The sequence below is a fragment of the Battus philenor genome, unplaced genomic scaffold (genome assembly GCF_028537555.1).
Source record: "Battus philenor isolate CCGP_79_NKW_IND1 unplaced genomic scaffold, ilBatPhil1.0.hap1 SCAF_17, whole genome shotgun sequence".
In the NCBI taxonomy this organism is placed as follows: domain Eukaryota; kingdom Metazoa; phylum Arthropoda; class Insecta; order Lepidoptera; family Papilionidae; genus Battus; species Battus philenor.
In genome coordinates this window covers 1028455-1045516 of record NW_027181679.1, presented here as the reverse complement: position 1 = coordinate 1045516, position 17062 = coordinate 1028455, and the positions used below count along the sequence as shown (strand labels likewise).

At 36.0% G+C, this 17062-nt stretch overlaps 1 protein-coding gene across 1 annotated transcript; it reads left to right on the top strand.

The window, feature by feature from the left end:
• The first annotated feature begins 406 nt into the window (after window positions 1-406).
• LOC137919824 (retinol dehydrogenase 13-like) lies at window positions 407-16285 on the top strand. The gene is made up of 8 exons (XM_068763028.1): window positions 407-667; window positions 8353-8443; window positions 9665-9791; window positions 10691-10827; window positions 11575-11731; window positions 13189-13357; window positions 14542-14746; window positions 16031-16285. Exons 1-8 carry the CDS (start codon window positions 598-600, stop codon window positions 16155-16157), a joined length of 1083 nt encoding a protein of 360 aa, XP_068619129.1. The 5' UTR covers window positions 407-597; the 3' UTR covers window positions 16158-16285.
• Window positions 16286-17062: the final 777 nt, after the last annotated feature.

Below are 17062 nucleotides of genomic sequence, written 5' to 3'. Positions count from 1 at the left end.
CTAAAGTTCATGATGATTTCGTACAAAGCGACATCTATTGGTTTTAATGTAAAATATCATGGTAAAAATAAAAGTAATTCCAAGTGTTTGTGTTATATTTTAAATGTTAGAAAAATAAGTAAATATTTTACATTTATTAGTTCTTTTTAAAATTACACTATTCGAGTAAAATAAAAAAAATAGAATTACTATTTTCAATTCAACAGGTATTTAAAATTAGTATTAAATGTAAAACAGCGCTAAGAAAACATGTTAATAACCGAAATTAATATATTTAAAAAAAAACTATTGAGCATGTAAGAATCAATAAATTTTGTGAAACTGTGATATGACAGTTATTTTAGGATTATTTTTAATCGCCGGGAACACCTGCTTGCAGCTGGCCACATTCTCGCTGTCTCCGTTTCAGTGAGTATGTAAATGTCATATTTATTCATAATTTGCGGAATTTTATATTAAATCGTGCACAATACGACCGTTGGTTGTAAAGCGGATGTGGAAAAGTGGTATATATGAAGGTCTCTGACGATGCCGGTGCCGAGGAGCCATAACCTCGGCGCGGTGTTCGCCGCGCGCGTCACGTAACATCGCGCCCCGATGGTGAAGAGGACGATGGTGCTGAGCACGGAGTGGGCGCAGGTGGAAGTCGTCGATCTTACGAACGACGGCAACGGACTCGGGTTCAACCTGGTCGGCGGGCGGAGCACAGGTGTAGTCATTAAGTACGTTCTGCCGGGCGGCGTCGCAGACAAGGATGGCCGGCTGCAGAGTGGCGACCACGTGCTCCAAGTGGGTTCCGTGAATTTGCGAGGCTTTACGTCTGAACAAGTTGCGGCTGTGTTGCGACAGGCGGGTCCCTCCGTGCGGTTGCTGGTGGCGCGACCTGCTGACCCCGCCGCGGCGCTCCGAGCACCCATTCCCGGCACAGCTCTAGTACCCACCAAACTCCTCGCCGACCCGGAACTTCTCGACCGACACCTCATCGAGAGTGGTTATGGAGCCGTTTACGACCTTTCTCAGTGTTACACGGAATATATTAACGGTCAGAATGGGGATGTCGAGTCAGTTGCGGCCGCAGTGAGCGTCATTGGTGATAATCCGCAACAGATACCTGATCATCCAATAATAGCCCAATCAGTGTCACCTACTATTACAATTACTGTGCCGGTGGAGTTGCCACCACTACCCGAGGTTGAAACTGTTCATGTGGATCTTAATAAAAACGTATATGGCTTAGGCATCACCGTTGCAGGTTATGTATGTGAAAAAGAAGAATTGTCAGGTATATTTGTCAAAAGTATAATTGAGGGTAGCAGTGCAGAACAAAGCGGAAAAATTAGATTAAATGATAGAATAATAGAAGTGGATGGTGTGTCACTAGCAGACAAAAGTAACCCACAAGCGGTTGAAATATTACGGAACACTGGTATAACTGTGCATTTAGTTTTAGAGAGATACCTGCGTGGTCCTAAATTTGAACATTTACAACTGGCAATATTTAATGAAGAGCGACCCAATTCACCATCACCATCAACTACCACACTCTCATGGTTCCCAGTTCCCTCACAAGCCGACAACAGTGTCACAGAAATTGAACCGGAACCTGAATCAAACACAACTATTGACTCCAGTGTGTTGGAGGTGGGTGAGAATGAAGTTAATGAACCTACTCAGGAAGAATTAGACAAAAGATTTGATGCAATCCTTGCCATTAATGAGGAAGAGGTAAGGCAGAAGTGGGTAGAAGAGATTGGACCTGGAAAGCAAATAATTATAGCAGAGATTCACAAACTCTCTGGATTAGGCATCAGTCTCGAAGGTACTGTTGATGTTGAAGGTGGACAGGAAGTGAGGCCACACCATTACATAAGATCTGTACTTCCTGATGGTCCTGTGGGACAGCAAGGAACTTTTAATGCTGGTGATGAACTCTTAGAAGCCAATGAATATAGACTACATGGCTTAACTCACACAGAAGTTGTTAATATACTGAAACAACTTCCAAACCGTGTTAGACTGGTCTGTGCAAGAAGCAATACTGACAGTGGACCAAGACCTTTGATAAACTTAGCACCTGATAGAGAAGGATTTGAAGCCAGAAAAATAATCTCTGGCAGCCTCAACAACTTGACCAACATTGTAAAAGCACAATCTGACACGTCAATCAATACATCCAGTACGGCCACACTGACTAACCATTCAGAATTATCAAAAAAATCCAGGTCATTAGAGTGTGTTTCTGGCTTAGCAATGTGGCAGAGTAAAGAAGATATTGTAGAATTAGTGAAAGGGGACCAGGGATTGGGATTCTCAATACTCGATTACCAAGATCCGATTGACCCACATGGCACAGTGATTGTGGTGAGAAGCTTGGTCCCCGGTGGTGTGGCTGAGAAGAGTGGAGAAATATCACCAGGTGACAGGGTCATGTCCGTCAATGGTGGAAGTATAAAAAACGCAACCTTGGACCAAGCTGTGCAGGCTTTGAAAGGAGCTCCGAGAGGAACTGTTCGAGTGGGAATCGCTAGGCCATTACCTCCACATGACTCCACGAAATCTAAAAGTACAACCACACTCAACAAAACCAGTTAATCTTTGCTGAAATGTGTTTACTATGCTAGTCAAATAATATACCACATTTTTTAATTATACAAATATTTCGTCTGTGTGAAAATGCCTTAATGATATCTCTCGGATTTGAAGTATACATGATTATAAAACACAACAAAGCTCAAATTCACCATACAATAATACCTATGCTTTATTAGATTTAGATACTCACATTACCCTTATTTATTGCACATAGATAAAAAATACCTGATTTAAGACATTAACTCAATATAGATCTGATTTCTAGTGCAAATTATAATTAGGTATATAACACATCCTTTGTCCTTCAACTCTAGATCATTATATTTTAGTACCTAGAATAACCTCATACCTTGTAGATATACCTAAGGGAGCAACTAAATAGATATGTAACTATATATGTAAATAAATGTAAAAATGCATTCTCAAATATTTTTAATAGTATCGAATTTGATATAAATGTAAACTGTATTCATAAAACAAATCATATCAATACTATAATTTAGAATTATTTTCCTAAATGTCCTCTTCCCTTGGTGTATAAAAAAGGCTACACACCACCATATGTTTTCAATCTACTCACTACACTAAGCACTTTTTCACATTAATTTTAGACATTTGACATAATTAAAAAAATTCTTCTCTTTGCCGCTAAATTATATTTAGTTCATATGTGAAAGTGGTAGATTTAAAAAATCTAGCATAAATTAGGTGCACCGGAAAGTTAAGTTGCTTTCTTAGTCAAATTCACAAGACTACATTTTTAACAAGCTTTTATTTCTAATCAACAATATGTTTACCTTAAATTTTTTGTTTTAATGCCGGAGCGGTAAAAATCAATTGTTTCTCTGTAAAATGTGTCAATAGAAAGACATTACTTTCCGGTCCCCCTAATATTTCTTTTTTTATACCTACCTGTTATTTCTTTTTAACTACCCGAGATCACATAAACCATAGTTAACAAATTATATATTTAACTTCTGTCATTAAGTTCCTTGTAAATATTCGAATTCTGTTAAACAAACCTTATATATACATTAGATCGTTGTTTATAAGTAAAACATATATAAAGTGCACTGAATTTAGATGGCACATGTGATACAATATATATATATTTGAAGTCATTTAAGTTTAACTATGACTTAAGTTATGTACAGCTTGTAGTTATTCTTTAAAAAGTTAAAACTTTATGTATACAGTCTAAAATATTGTCATTAATAAATCTGTCAATTTTAAAATATATTTAGATCTAAGCGCTTTTAAAATAGCAACCAGCTAAACAAGTTGAATAGGATAATTTTGGTCGCCTCAGTTTTTTAGCTTATTAAAAACCATAAAAGTATTTCTTTCTACATTGTTATACTTATATTTGTTAATGTACAATTGTGAACACAAGTGTTAACATTTTTTTTTATAAATTAATATTTTCTCTGTGATGAATAATTCATGTAAAGGTTTAATAATATGTAATAAAATCTTTTTATAAAAACCATGACAAAGATAAAGTGTATGGATTTAATAAAATTCAATAACATATCTCTAATGACATAGATTTTTTTACAAAATTGAATTTCACAATGGAATATAATGTTCATTTTAAAATACTCATCTGTACTGAAATTATTTTAATAGAGTTGGTGATTTTAACATATCTCACTGGATATTATATTTCTCCACAATTCAGCTTATGATGAGACGCGACGAGGGTAAGCCCTTCACTAGGTGGAACTTATTTGGGGTGGTCTATGCCCAACAGTGGGCATCTAAAACATGCCTTAACACTAATTACAGTAAAGTTCAGCCCGCTGGATGTAAAAATTTCATGAAACATCCGCCTACCTACAGGAGCGTGGGTAGTTTCAAATATAAGCTAAATTCACCGGGGTGATCTGAATAGGCAAAGTTGTTTTTGCTATACATGCATGAAACATATGGATATGCCTTTTCAAATTTATTTATTCTAATCAGATTGTGGAGATTTTAATATTGAATCTGAATAGGAAAAGAAATATAACTATAAATGTTATATATTTTTTTATTAAGAATCGATTTTAAACTTAATATACAGATAAAAACATGGTGTAAACAACTTTCAATTCAATTCTATTTTTAAATTTAAGTGGATGTGTTATGTAGTAACGGTTAGTTTTGTCAGGTTTTCTTTCCTTTTATTTTATTTTTTTTCTCTGCACCGTCAAAATGGTTTGCCGGTAGAAATTGTCTTCATAATTAAGTTTCTCGTTACGCTTTATAGATTTTTAAATTAATAATATCGAAGGCGTGTCCATGTAATAACTGAAACTTTTCGGGTTAGTTCAAAGTCAATTTACGGAAGCATCGACTTTTGATTTGTAGTGACGTCACATCGCATGGTACGAAGCGAGGTTTATATTTTTATAACGCCACATTATCCATTCGTGTCCAGCTTAGCATTCTAGAATTCGCTGGGCAGCTCTTGCAGTACTTCAAATATATAAGCAGACTGAAATTTAGGTTATTTGAAAACGATTCACACGGAAATATGTGATTATAAACTTTACGTATAGGTGTCTTATCATAATCTGATATATTCGGTTGCATATATATACAGTGTTGTTTATAGGTGTAAAAGCTTTAAATGGGGGAATGTATAGCTTATTTGCTGTAAATTAATATACGGTACAGTCCTATCAGAAAGTGGTTTCGTAGATTAATCACATAATACATTTAAAAAATAATAACCTTTTATTCTCTGACCTGACAGACTGTACTGCCAGAATTTATAAGCCTGTTGTATTTCAATAGTTTCTTAATGATAACATTATACATGGTGATTAGAAATAGAGGTAAAAGGTGAAAGCACTTTGCTAACAAATCAGCTATACATTCACCATATAAAAGCTTTTAAGTGAAAGTCAAAGTTCAAGTGTTCACTTAATATAGAGTTTACTTTGAAAAAATCACGACGATCTATTAATACTCATTGAAGGCGCTTCCATAATTTCTTAGCCCAACTTACCTAAGGCAAATAGTCGTCAGACTATCCAATCTCTGATCATATGAATTTGTTTGAGTTTGAACAAAAAATATACATTAAAATTTAAATAATAATACTTTAGTATTCTAATAATAATAAATGGAAAGCCCAGCGTGGGAAGTTGGTCCACAGGGTGGACATGACATTATTAAAGTTTTAAATTATTAAAGTAAACATTGAATGCATTCATATCGGCATTCTATGCAAAAAGATTATGTCCAGAAATGAAAGTTCTGTAATGGTCAAATGTATATATTTTTTTCAAACTCTTCTAATTAAAATTTATATAAACTTCATTTAATATACTAAATACGAAGGTTTGTTTTTGTTGTACGTATGTATAATTTTCGAAATTTAAAAGTACCTACGTGGGGTGACCACTTGTGTTGCCAGACTAATGGTTCCTAATATGCTTAACGATTGCGGTTGTGCTTTAATTCTTGCCATTATTTTAATGTTAAATTAAATTTTATTATATAATTGTGTCTAAAAATTGTTTTTGCCTCATCCTGAAAATTCAAATCACACTTAAAGCTCAGTATTCTGGTTGAGATATGATTATTTATTGTAACCTATTTAATATCAAGATGATGGATTTGGTCATTATTGTTGCTGGTGAACTTCGATCAGCTTGGCTCGGTTTACTTACCTCGAGACATCAGGAGCCAGTTACATGTCAATGGATTTTATTACGATACGATGAGATATTGCCACGAATCCACTTCCATTTAACTTACCAAGTAGTATATATAGCTCTAAACGCAACGTGTTAACAATGAAAGGTGTAATAGGAGACTGACAATTTGTTTTAAAATTTTACAAGTACCCACATGAGATATACAAATGTGAAATCGCAAAGTAATTTATTTTAAAATGTTAATTGTATTGTTATTTTCCAAATTATGAATGTAATGTTTGTGTTAGTTTGTTCTCAAACATTTTTGTGTTCGACATTATATATCTGTGAAAATTTAATCATGTAAAATTAAAAAATAAAATGAGAGAAATAAATCACATATTTCCGCAGAATGATAAAGTTTAATGAAGTGAATTTAAAAAAATCAGGTAAATATTAGTTGACGCACTGTAAATTAATCGAAGTTATCACTAGTGACATTTACAGCTGTCTAATATAAAATTTCGAAGTACCCTCAGTGTTTTAATTTTACTTCTACTCTGCATATACATGAGAGTGACAGTACCCGGCAATAAATATTGCACATCGACCTTTGTCGCACGAAATACGACTGACTAAACGTCAAATAGGTAATGTAGGACAGAGATAGTACTCTACGATGCTGAAATTAGCCGATTGTCTCTTTCTAAAGGTCGATGTACTATATTTATTGCCGGGTAATGTAATTGTTTGCTGTTCCGATGAAAATGTGTAGGTTTCACGAATTTTATTGCTAGCTCCATATCGGAGTCCCATTAATTTCTTATCAAGTACATGGTGCCAACAAGCAATCGACTAAATGCGTATTGAGTGAGCCCAAATATATTCCCACTATCTTGCAAAATAAGTTACTTTTATTTTCTTTCTTAGTTATAAATTTTGTTAATATATATTGCCCCATCCGTAACTAGTTTCGTTTTTCTTACAAATATGTTCTTACTTTTGATTACATTTACTTCTTACTTCTATATTATCATAATATATTCTTAAATTCAATTAATAATTTTAATTCGACAACAGCATTTAATTTAAATATATAAATTTAAATTTGCATTTAATTTTATGCTTTTGTCGAAGTACCCAGTTGGCTTCAAGTTAAATTATTAAACTTGGGTTTCCGCCCTATCCTGTTAGTCCCAGTAGTGAAAATTGAGTCGTAAAATATTGTCTACTTATTACTTAAGATGTCTACGTAATTTCTTTCCAATTCCTACTTAAACTGCTCTTGAGTAATCTCTTCTTTTCTTCACTTTGCCAGCAATCTCGATCTTTCTAAAGTTCAATTCGATGAAATTGAACGTTTTCAAAATATCATCATATGTTCCATACTTGGATTATGTATGTATTTAGTCCACTTTAGTCTATGCATAATTTTATTATTATATTAAAAATTATATATATTTTTTAATTATTATTTTTTTATTATTATATTAAAGCGAAAGGGTTAAACTAGTCGACTGCACTTTTGAATTGCCCTCCTTAATCCATTTGCTCCCCTGTGAGGCATGGATTCCACTTTGGGAAACATCGATCTATACTGTGGGTAGTTCTAAAAGTGGATACCTATACGTCTTCGTCAGAATAATCGCATTTTATTTCGGATTCTTAACGCGTACTTGTATGAGAAAAGCCATTAACAAATCTAACGTTTTTAAACGGTTTTATTTAGTTCGACCCGTACGGAATTTATTTATTTGGGTCAAAATTAGAAATAGAAATTTAAGCACCTTCCCGTTGTCAGATTGATCTGAAATTTGGTACACACATTTAATTTAGATGACAATACAATATAATAAAATCAATAACATTATAAATCTGAGATGGCCGCCGATACAAAATGGCGGATTACATATTTTTCCTTAACCCCCTCTATATGGGTATCAAATGAAAGGGCTACATTAGTAAAATACGATGATTATGTCAAAATTTAAAATTCAATACGGATGCCGTTCCAATATGGCGGACTAGGTACATATTTTTCCACAACCACCACAATATGGGTATCAAAAAACCGTTTAACCTAAAAGTTTTTTAAATGTATTTATTTTTTGTGTGCGTATAGATGAAAAAGATACTTTTGTTACAGAAATGTGGGTGCCCAATTTGCCAATCACTGTTATAACTGGCATAGCGGCGGGTGCGGGGGCGCTGTGTATATTCAAGTAAGTTGATATTTCTTTGCCGCAGCAGGAGTTGTAACCTTGAGGTAATTGAGCAAAACCTTTTTTGGTGAATTAACACGTTCGCTGCTAAGTCATTTATGAACTTTCAGCCAGTGCTTTCAAGTTCTTTTCTGGGCAAAGTTGAACTTTACAGTGTATTTGGGGCCTGTTCAACCTTGTATTATTTACATCGTTATGTTATAAATTGCGTGGAAAGTTATTATGAATTTTTGTATCTGTCGTACTCGCACAAATGTCAAGGTTTTGACTGCCGCACTTATGTAGTCATGCATGTGGCTCTTTTGACCTCATAACGCGACGAATGTGTTAAAATAACCATCCAACGCTTTTTATGATAAGATATAATTCATTTATTCCAAATTGGAACTTTTGATAGTACTTATCGTCCAAATTTTTTAATCTATTTGCGGACGAATGGTATGTTCACGGTCAAGGAGGGCAGAGGCACAATCTTTTTGATATATAATTGCTTATTTTTTACACGTTTTATACGCATAATTGTGGTTTTAAAGTGAACAAAACGTCGGTAAATCAGTACTACGTCTATGAAAATTACTAGCGCCATCTAGTAGGTTTTGAGAGAAAATATGATAAAACAGTTGTATGTATTAACCACTATTTTATTTTTGACCGTACTCTGCTTCCCAGGTTGTTATCAATGTGGAGAAGAAGTAGGAAGAAACTCCACAACAACATTTCCTATAAACATAAGTTTAACACAGATTTATGCACATACTTTCCGTCAGATATAGTCTAAATGAAATAAAAACAATCTGGCGTCAACACGGCCAAAGATTTTTGTCATTTATATATTCGTTTATTGTATATATCTTTGTTGATTAATTTTTATTGATTCAGTCTTATATTCCGAGATATATAACAAATTGTATTCCAGAATAATTAATAATTTTAGAACATTTACATGTATACAAACTTCCTTAAGAATATAACTATAGAGATTTATAATAATCGAGATAATCTCGCGGAGTAAACCGCAATACGGAATGCCGCGGATATAATATCATAAAGGGGATTTCCCGTTTCGGTAGCGTTTCTTGAAGCGCGGTTTCCGTTGCGGCGACATGCGTGTTTAACAAGACGGTTGTTCTAAATGCGAGTCAACAGTTTACGATAAGTGAAGCAAAAATGTGTTGTGAACTGAACGAAAGATTACTTTATCATTTATGGATCTGTCCGCAGAGACATGTATGGAGGCCCACCGTTCGACCGCAAGGTGATGGCTGAAGGGAAGACGGTCATCATCACCGGCGCCAACGACGGCATTGGCAAGGAAGCCTCTTGGGAATTTGCCAAGAGAGGAGCAAAGGTCTCATACTTTTTTAACAATTTATTTTTGATGTATTTTCTATGATCTCAAAACAAAAGTATCTCTGAGACACTATATATATGAAACTTATACTATTTAATATAATTATTTTACTGAGCAGTAGAGTAATCGGCATTTGATAAGGCACATTAATCATTTAACATATAAAACAGACAATTCCGGGAACAGCTGTCCGCTATCTCCTTCGCGTACAGTGAGGATGGTCCGAGGTAGAATCCATTTCCTATCATAGATTTCAGAACGATCCTCGCTACCATTCCAAGCCTCTTGCTTATTACACTTTACACTTACACGTGTACAGCTTCTATAATGGGAATTGGATCTAATTTGAATCACGTATAAATAAAATAAAAAATGATATAATTAATTTATTCAACATTTGAACTTTTAACACGAACCTTGTTGATCGACAACTTTTTATTAAATTTATTTTATTATTGACTGTACTCTGCTTAGCAAGGTGTTATAGTTGTGGAGAAGAAGAAAGAAACTCCATAACTATGTAGGATGTTAAACAAAAGTTTAACAATATTTGTACATATACACTTTCTGAGAGATATAGCCTAAATAAAATCAAAACAATCAGGCGACATCACTGCCAAGGATTCTTGTCATTTAAATATACGTTTATTAAATAATAAGCCCTTGTTTTGTGAAGTTACTTCCGCTATAAATGAATAACACCCATTTTGCAGTCGAAACATTGGTACAGCCGTTTTTACACGGTTCCTTGTAAATACACTATGGACGTCCACTCCTTTTTTGATTATTTGATAATATATAGCTTAATATATATTACTGATAACACATATTGTTTTTTATTAATATTTTTAGTAACACAGTTATTGAAAGAAGCTGGTAAATTCTGTCATTTCCAGGTGTTCATGGCGTGCCGCGACATGACCAAGTGCGAGGCGGTGCGCCGCGAAATAGTCCTGGAGACGAGCAACAAGTTCGTGTACTGCAGACCCTGCGACCTGGCCAGCCTGGCCTCCGTCAGAACCTTCGTTAAAAGGTAAATATTTATTTGTAGCTTGGTCAAAATACTGAATCAACAGCACCCAACACCAAACAAATATAGTTACAGTACCCGGCGATAAATATTGCACAGCTTCGTAGAGCTCTATCTCTGTCCCACACTACCTATGTGACGTTTTGTCAGTCGTTGTATTTCGTGCGACAGAGATAACGCTCTACGAAGCCGAAATTAGCCGATTGTTTCTTTCTAAAGGTCGATGTGCAATATTTATTGCCGGGTACTGTACATAGCTTGCATTATATATTATAAGTTATAGATAAGTTAGGGGAGAGCTTTGATTGGTATTTCTTCACAAGATGGAATGAGGAATGAGGAGATCTCTAGACGAAAGAAAGTTACCGACGGTCCAAGGGATTGGCAACGTGGCAGGCTATAAAGTTTGCAAAACAGATGGCGATTGGTTCAATAGTCTCATTAATCTGGTTGTCGTAGGAAAAGTAGTGGGAAAGAAACCATGTGATCACCAACCCGACAGCCAGACTGTGGAGGTGGGACGGGACGAATCACCATAACGGAAGTTTTAAGAAAGGAAGGTCATATAGACCACTAGGTAACCCATCAAATACTCGATCAAGGCTTTCCAGGATGGGCGCTACCAATAAAGGTAAACAGCCAAGAACCAACCCACCGGCAAAAACAGCGTACAAAAATATCAATAACAATTTCATGAAGTTAAAGTGTTTAATTCATAATTTCCTGATCGTATAAATGAATGGTGACCAGGTTTAAAGAGGAAGAACCGAAGCTAGACATCCTCGTGAACAACGCCGCCGTGATGGAAACTCCAGCTGGAGTTACGAAGGAGGGCTTCGAGACCCAGCTTGGGGTCAACCACATGGGACACTTTCTCCTCACCAACTTACTGCTAGATACTCTGAAGGTAACTAACCTATATTTAGTGTACCCTAGATTTTTAGTAAGTGGAGAACATATTATTCACAACTACCCTCAAAATACCTCAAAATTTGCTACTATTGTAGAAATATTATTTCCGTCAAATTTTGTTTATAGTAATATTACGTACTGTGGGTTTTGACTCGGAATGAAACACCACTGGTTCAAAAGGAGTCCTTTATTCACAAATTAGATGGACACCCTATTTTAACACAAACTTAGCTTCCAAATCGCTCAAGAAATCACTGTCCAAATGACTTACCAAATAGTCACTTTGTATCACTGATCTTATATCTTAATCTTATAACTCGAAAAACATCACTGAACTGTCGACATGGGGAGTACAAATATTTATACTACGGATAAGGTTCTAGTAAGTTCGAGATAAGTCTCGGTTAGAATTTCCGAGAACTGTACACAGAAATCTATAAATAACTTCAAGTTCACGCGTGTTTATAGCACTTTTGTGTGTTTGTCGTTTACTTGGGTTCCGTGTTTATTGTTTAGAGGTTTTCTTAAATCGTGCTTTGTAACAGTAATATAATTCTATCGTGCAACCGATGGCTATTAAACCCGAACTTTCCCGAATGACGATCACGAGCTGGTATGCAGCGTGGGAAACACTCCCACTAGTGGAACCGACGACTTAGTCAAGGTCATAGAAAGTCGCTAGATGCGGGCTGCGCAGAACTAGTCATCGTAACAATGTTTAGAAGAGCCCTATGTCTTAGGGCTCCCTGGAGAGCTACTACTAATTTACCGGATGCTCCGTAAGTGTCTCCATCAGGACACGTCGGCTTGAGCTGTCTTAGTCTGCTATTATTGTCTGGATAACACCGTGTTACAAAAGCGTATACATTACCCGGCGATAAATATTGCACATCGACTTTTGGAAAGAGACAATCGGTTAATTTCGGCTTTGTAGAGCGTTATCTCAGTCTCACACTACCTATGTGACGTTTTGTCAGTCGTGTGACAGAGACAACGCTGTAGCCGAAACTAGCCGATTGTCTCTTTCCAAAGGTCGATGTGCAATATTTATCGCCGGGTATTGTACTCCCTAGTAATTATTACCTCTAATGCGTATAATTTTATAGAGGGTGGGCCAAAAATTTTTGCAAATAGCAACACTTGATTTCTCCAAAACTCTGAGAGTAACCGTGGGAGTGCCAACGGCGAGACGGAGCACATCTCGACGATGTAATTTTTAAAAAATAAATTTTATAATTACGGTAAATAAATCATAAACAAAATAGCATTTGTACTTTTATTTCTACACATGTTTCAAAAGTGCAAAAATTTATGGCCCACCCTATATTACGATTCCTAAACGCATTAAAACGTATTACCAGTTTGGCCCGGGCTTTACCAGGTGACTTAAAATGTTTAAACAGAAAACTTGTTAAATTGGTGATTAAAATGAAGTGATGTTTCAACTACCAGGCCTCTGCCCCGAGTCGTGTGATTGTGGTGACATGCGACGCCCACCGTCGCGGCGACATATACAAAGAGGACCTCAACATGAGCAAGAAGTATGATCCACATACAGCCTATTGCCAGAGCAAGCTCGCCAATGTGCTGTTTGCCAGGGAACTTGGCAGAAGGATGCTTGGTGAGTTGGCAAACAAACTTATTCTACATGGATTAACTTGCACTAAATATATGTCGACGTCGTATTGCTATCTGCTATACTTTCGTGTGGGTAGTTTGATTTTTTTTAATGAATCAAAAAGGTCGAACAAGATGTAAAATCTGTAAGTATTTTTAAATATTTAGTTTTTTTATTAATGTTTCTTATATTTGACTACAATATTACATCACGAATCAAGAACTTCGCCATGGTAAATAAAGAATTATATTTCTGTGGAATTCCCCTTTTCGATGCACCGCTGACGATGACGTAAATTTGCTGCCATAATACCGATATAAATAAAGAATTATGTTTCTATGGAATTCCCCTTTTCGATGCGCCACTGAAGATGACGTAAATTTACTGCCGTAATACCGATGTAAATAAAGAATTATATTTCTATGGAACTCCCTTTTTCGATGCATCGCTGACGATGACGTAAATTTGCTGCCGTAATACCGATGTAAATAAAGAATCATATTTCTATGGAATTCCCCTTTTCGATGCAGCGCTGACGATGACGTAAATTTACTGCCGTAATACCGATGTAAATAAAGAATCATATTTCTGTGGAATTCCCCTTTTTGATTCGACGATGACGTAATGTTGCTGCCATAATACCGATGTAAATAAAGAATTATATTTCTGTGGAATTCTCCTTTTCGATGTGCTATTGACGATAACATTATTTTGCCCCTACAGGTGTAAAAGCTTTAAATGTGGGAATTGATAGCTTTTTTGTCAACAAAAACCTTTACAGCTTTTATACATGTTTTTAATCATCCTATATAAAGTGATCACAGGTCATCACGATAGGTCAATAACTTGTGGCAGTAAAGTCTGCAGCGACAGATAATAAACAATAATTATTTTAAAAACTTCTTTTTTTATTCTGTTAAATACTAATAATGATTTTAAATCTATAACCAATAATCGTGTTTAAATATAGAATAAAAATCCCAATCTCGAAATATTAATAAGGTTATATTGCAACTTAATAAGGCCGTACACTGCGTTTTATTTTTATTTATTTTATAACGTTCTAAGGACAGACTACAATCATAATTGATGTCAAAATGATTGCCAAATAAAAACTTGTGATGAGAGCTTTAAGACCAAGATCCGTCTGTTGATCTACGGTTACTGCAGTGCTGTGGTTTCGACAGAGACCGGCGTGGCGGTGTCTGCAGTGGATCCAGGGTTCTCGGACACGAACCTGACGCGCCACATGCCGATGTCGAAGAGCGTCACGCGCTTCATCATCTACCCGCTGTTCTGGCCGGTCATGAAGCTGGCCCGCACGGGAGCTCAAACTGTGTTACACGCAGCCCTCGATCCTCAGCTTGCAGACAGCGCGGGCGATTACTACGTGTAAGTTTAACACTTATTCAAATTCTAAATTATTTATTTCAGTTTATCTTGCTATCAGGTGCTTCTTCTTCCTTTTCCAATGGACGCTCACTGCAAGGCATAGTGTGCGTCCATAGTGCGAGCCTAGCGCGGTTGCGACGACGGGCGCGAAGTATCATACATATGAAACGCGCCTTTGCGTCCATACTGTAGTGACTAAGGCGGAAGCCTAGTGCGACGGGACCGGGCGAGACAGCGCGCCTAAGTTTCAAACCCTTCTGTCCGCGCGTTTTGGCCCCACTACGGGCCTAGTCAGCGAGCGACCCAAAGCGCGAGTGGCGGGGGTAACAAACCAGTTCAGTCTTGTCGCTCGGCGTATGCGCGTCTGTTTGTTTTGTTTGTCGTAAAATGGCGTTAGATACTGAATCTTTTATATGTGCAATTCAATCTAAACCACCGATTTGGCAAAGCAAACATCCATATTTTACTTAGTATGTAGTCAAAAGTTGACACGGGCATTCGAGTATACTGAAATAATTTTGTATGGTATAATCTCAATTCTTCATATAAGTTAACAAATTCACCAGTTATTGCTCTTTTTTTATTTATTTCGTGCACACCATCTCTAGTGTTCAACACCTCCCATTTCAGAATCGGACTGTCTAGTAAAAATAGCAAATCCTCGTCCATAATAGTTTACAACACCTGATGTACGTCAAACCGCTACAAGAGCTCGCGCCTTTACTGTGGCCACCGCACGCCCCCGCTCGCCGCGCCCGCCTAGGCTTCAGTCACCGCGCTTTCAGTGTGGACGCACACATAGGCTTCAGCGAAAGATCGGCATGATGACAGGTCTTATGCTGCAGGCATTCAGCAACTCCCCGCGAACTTGACTAATATACACGCACACACACACTCACTCATATATATATACATATACATACATATATACATATAGGTGCGTGTGTGTATTTAATCTCCTCTGAACTCCACTATATCATAGGTCTAGCTAATGGGGGGTAACCAACATCGAATCTGTCGGCTACCGCTACTCGACACTCACTAATAATTTACATATAATAGTACACGTATGATTCTATATATAAATATATATATATACCTAGAACGCTGTATATGGGCAGCGCATGACAAGTCATAGTATCGATCTTTGGGAGAGGCTTATATCTTGCAGTGGGCGTCAGCTGATATGATTGTCATCATCATATACTAGAATTTCTAGACGATGAGGTAATGAACATTTTTTTATACGGTGATGTAATTAATACATATTCTTTTATTTTTCAGAGATATGAAGCTAGCAAAGCCTTCAGAGAAGGCCCAGGACTACGAGCTGGCTCTGTGGCTGTGGAAGGTCAGCGAGAAATGGACGAGACTGAACGACAAGGGTGTCTTGAAAGCCAGTGCCGCCTGAACACATTACAAATTTAGACTTTATACACATGTGTTTAGAGTTCATTTCAAAATATCTTTGGATAAACACTTATGTGCATCTCTCTTTCTCTTTCAGTATATATCTTCATTTTTATCTGCGATGCAGTGTAAGGCCTTTTAATATTTTGATAACTAATAGTATGTTCTTGATTTAGCTTCTATAAGCTTCTCATTTCTAAATAAGATATTTAAAAAGCATTTCAAGTATAACTTCTCTTGTCCTACTCTGTCTCATTTTTTCTCTTATGTCTAGTGAAAATTTGTTAGCAAATGTATTTTACTCTAACCATATAAGTTAATTTAAATCTAATGAATATTTATAAGATAAAAGAATTATTTTGAAATACAAAATAAATGTTCTATGGGTATTATATGTTGAAGATAGCATTGTATGAATGCATTTATTGCGTGATATAGAATGTTCGTAGTTTCAATAAATATTAGTTGATTTTATTAATGTTTTGCCTATTTTAAATCACAGGACCTGCTTAACTTAAAGGCTATGTACGGAATTTTATAATTAACAAAAAACCTTCCGGGATTCGTATAAATCCAAACCTTAGATTTTCTTTTCAGCCAATAGAAGTCCACTGCAAGCAAGACGTGGGCCTCCCTGCGTCCTGTGACTGCACTATTTATATATACACATAGATATATATATATATATACACATAGATATATATATATATATATATACAAAAAACTGAAAGTAAGGTAAAATTGTCGCTTAAAACTCCCGAGCAATAAGGTTTTGCAAAATTTAAAAAAAAAAATCTTATTAAGTCTATTAGAAACGAATTAGAGATATTTTGCAGTCAAAATATACATAGCGTAAAAGAGAGCCGCTATTCTAACATAGGTTTCAACGAGTCCTATAGGAAATCA

Coding starts and splice junctions, on each gene's coding strand:
- LOC137919824 (XM_068763028.1), top strand. CDS start 598: ATGGTGAAGAGGACGATGGTGCTGAGCACGGAGTGGGCGCAGGTGGAA. Junction 8,444..9,664: donor GGGGCGCTGTGTATATTCAA/GTAAGTTGATAT, acceptor ATCTGTCCGCAG/AGACATGTATGGAGGCCCAC. Junction 10,828..11,574: donor GTCAGAACCTTCGTTAAAAG/GTAAATATTTAT, acceptor AATGGTGACCAG/GTTTAAAGAGGAAGAACCGA.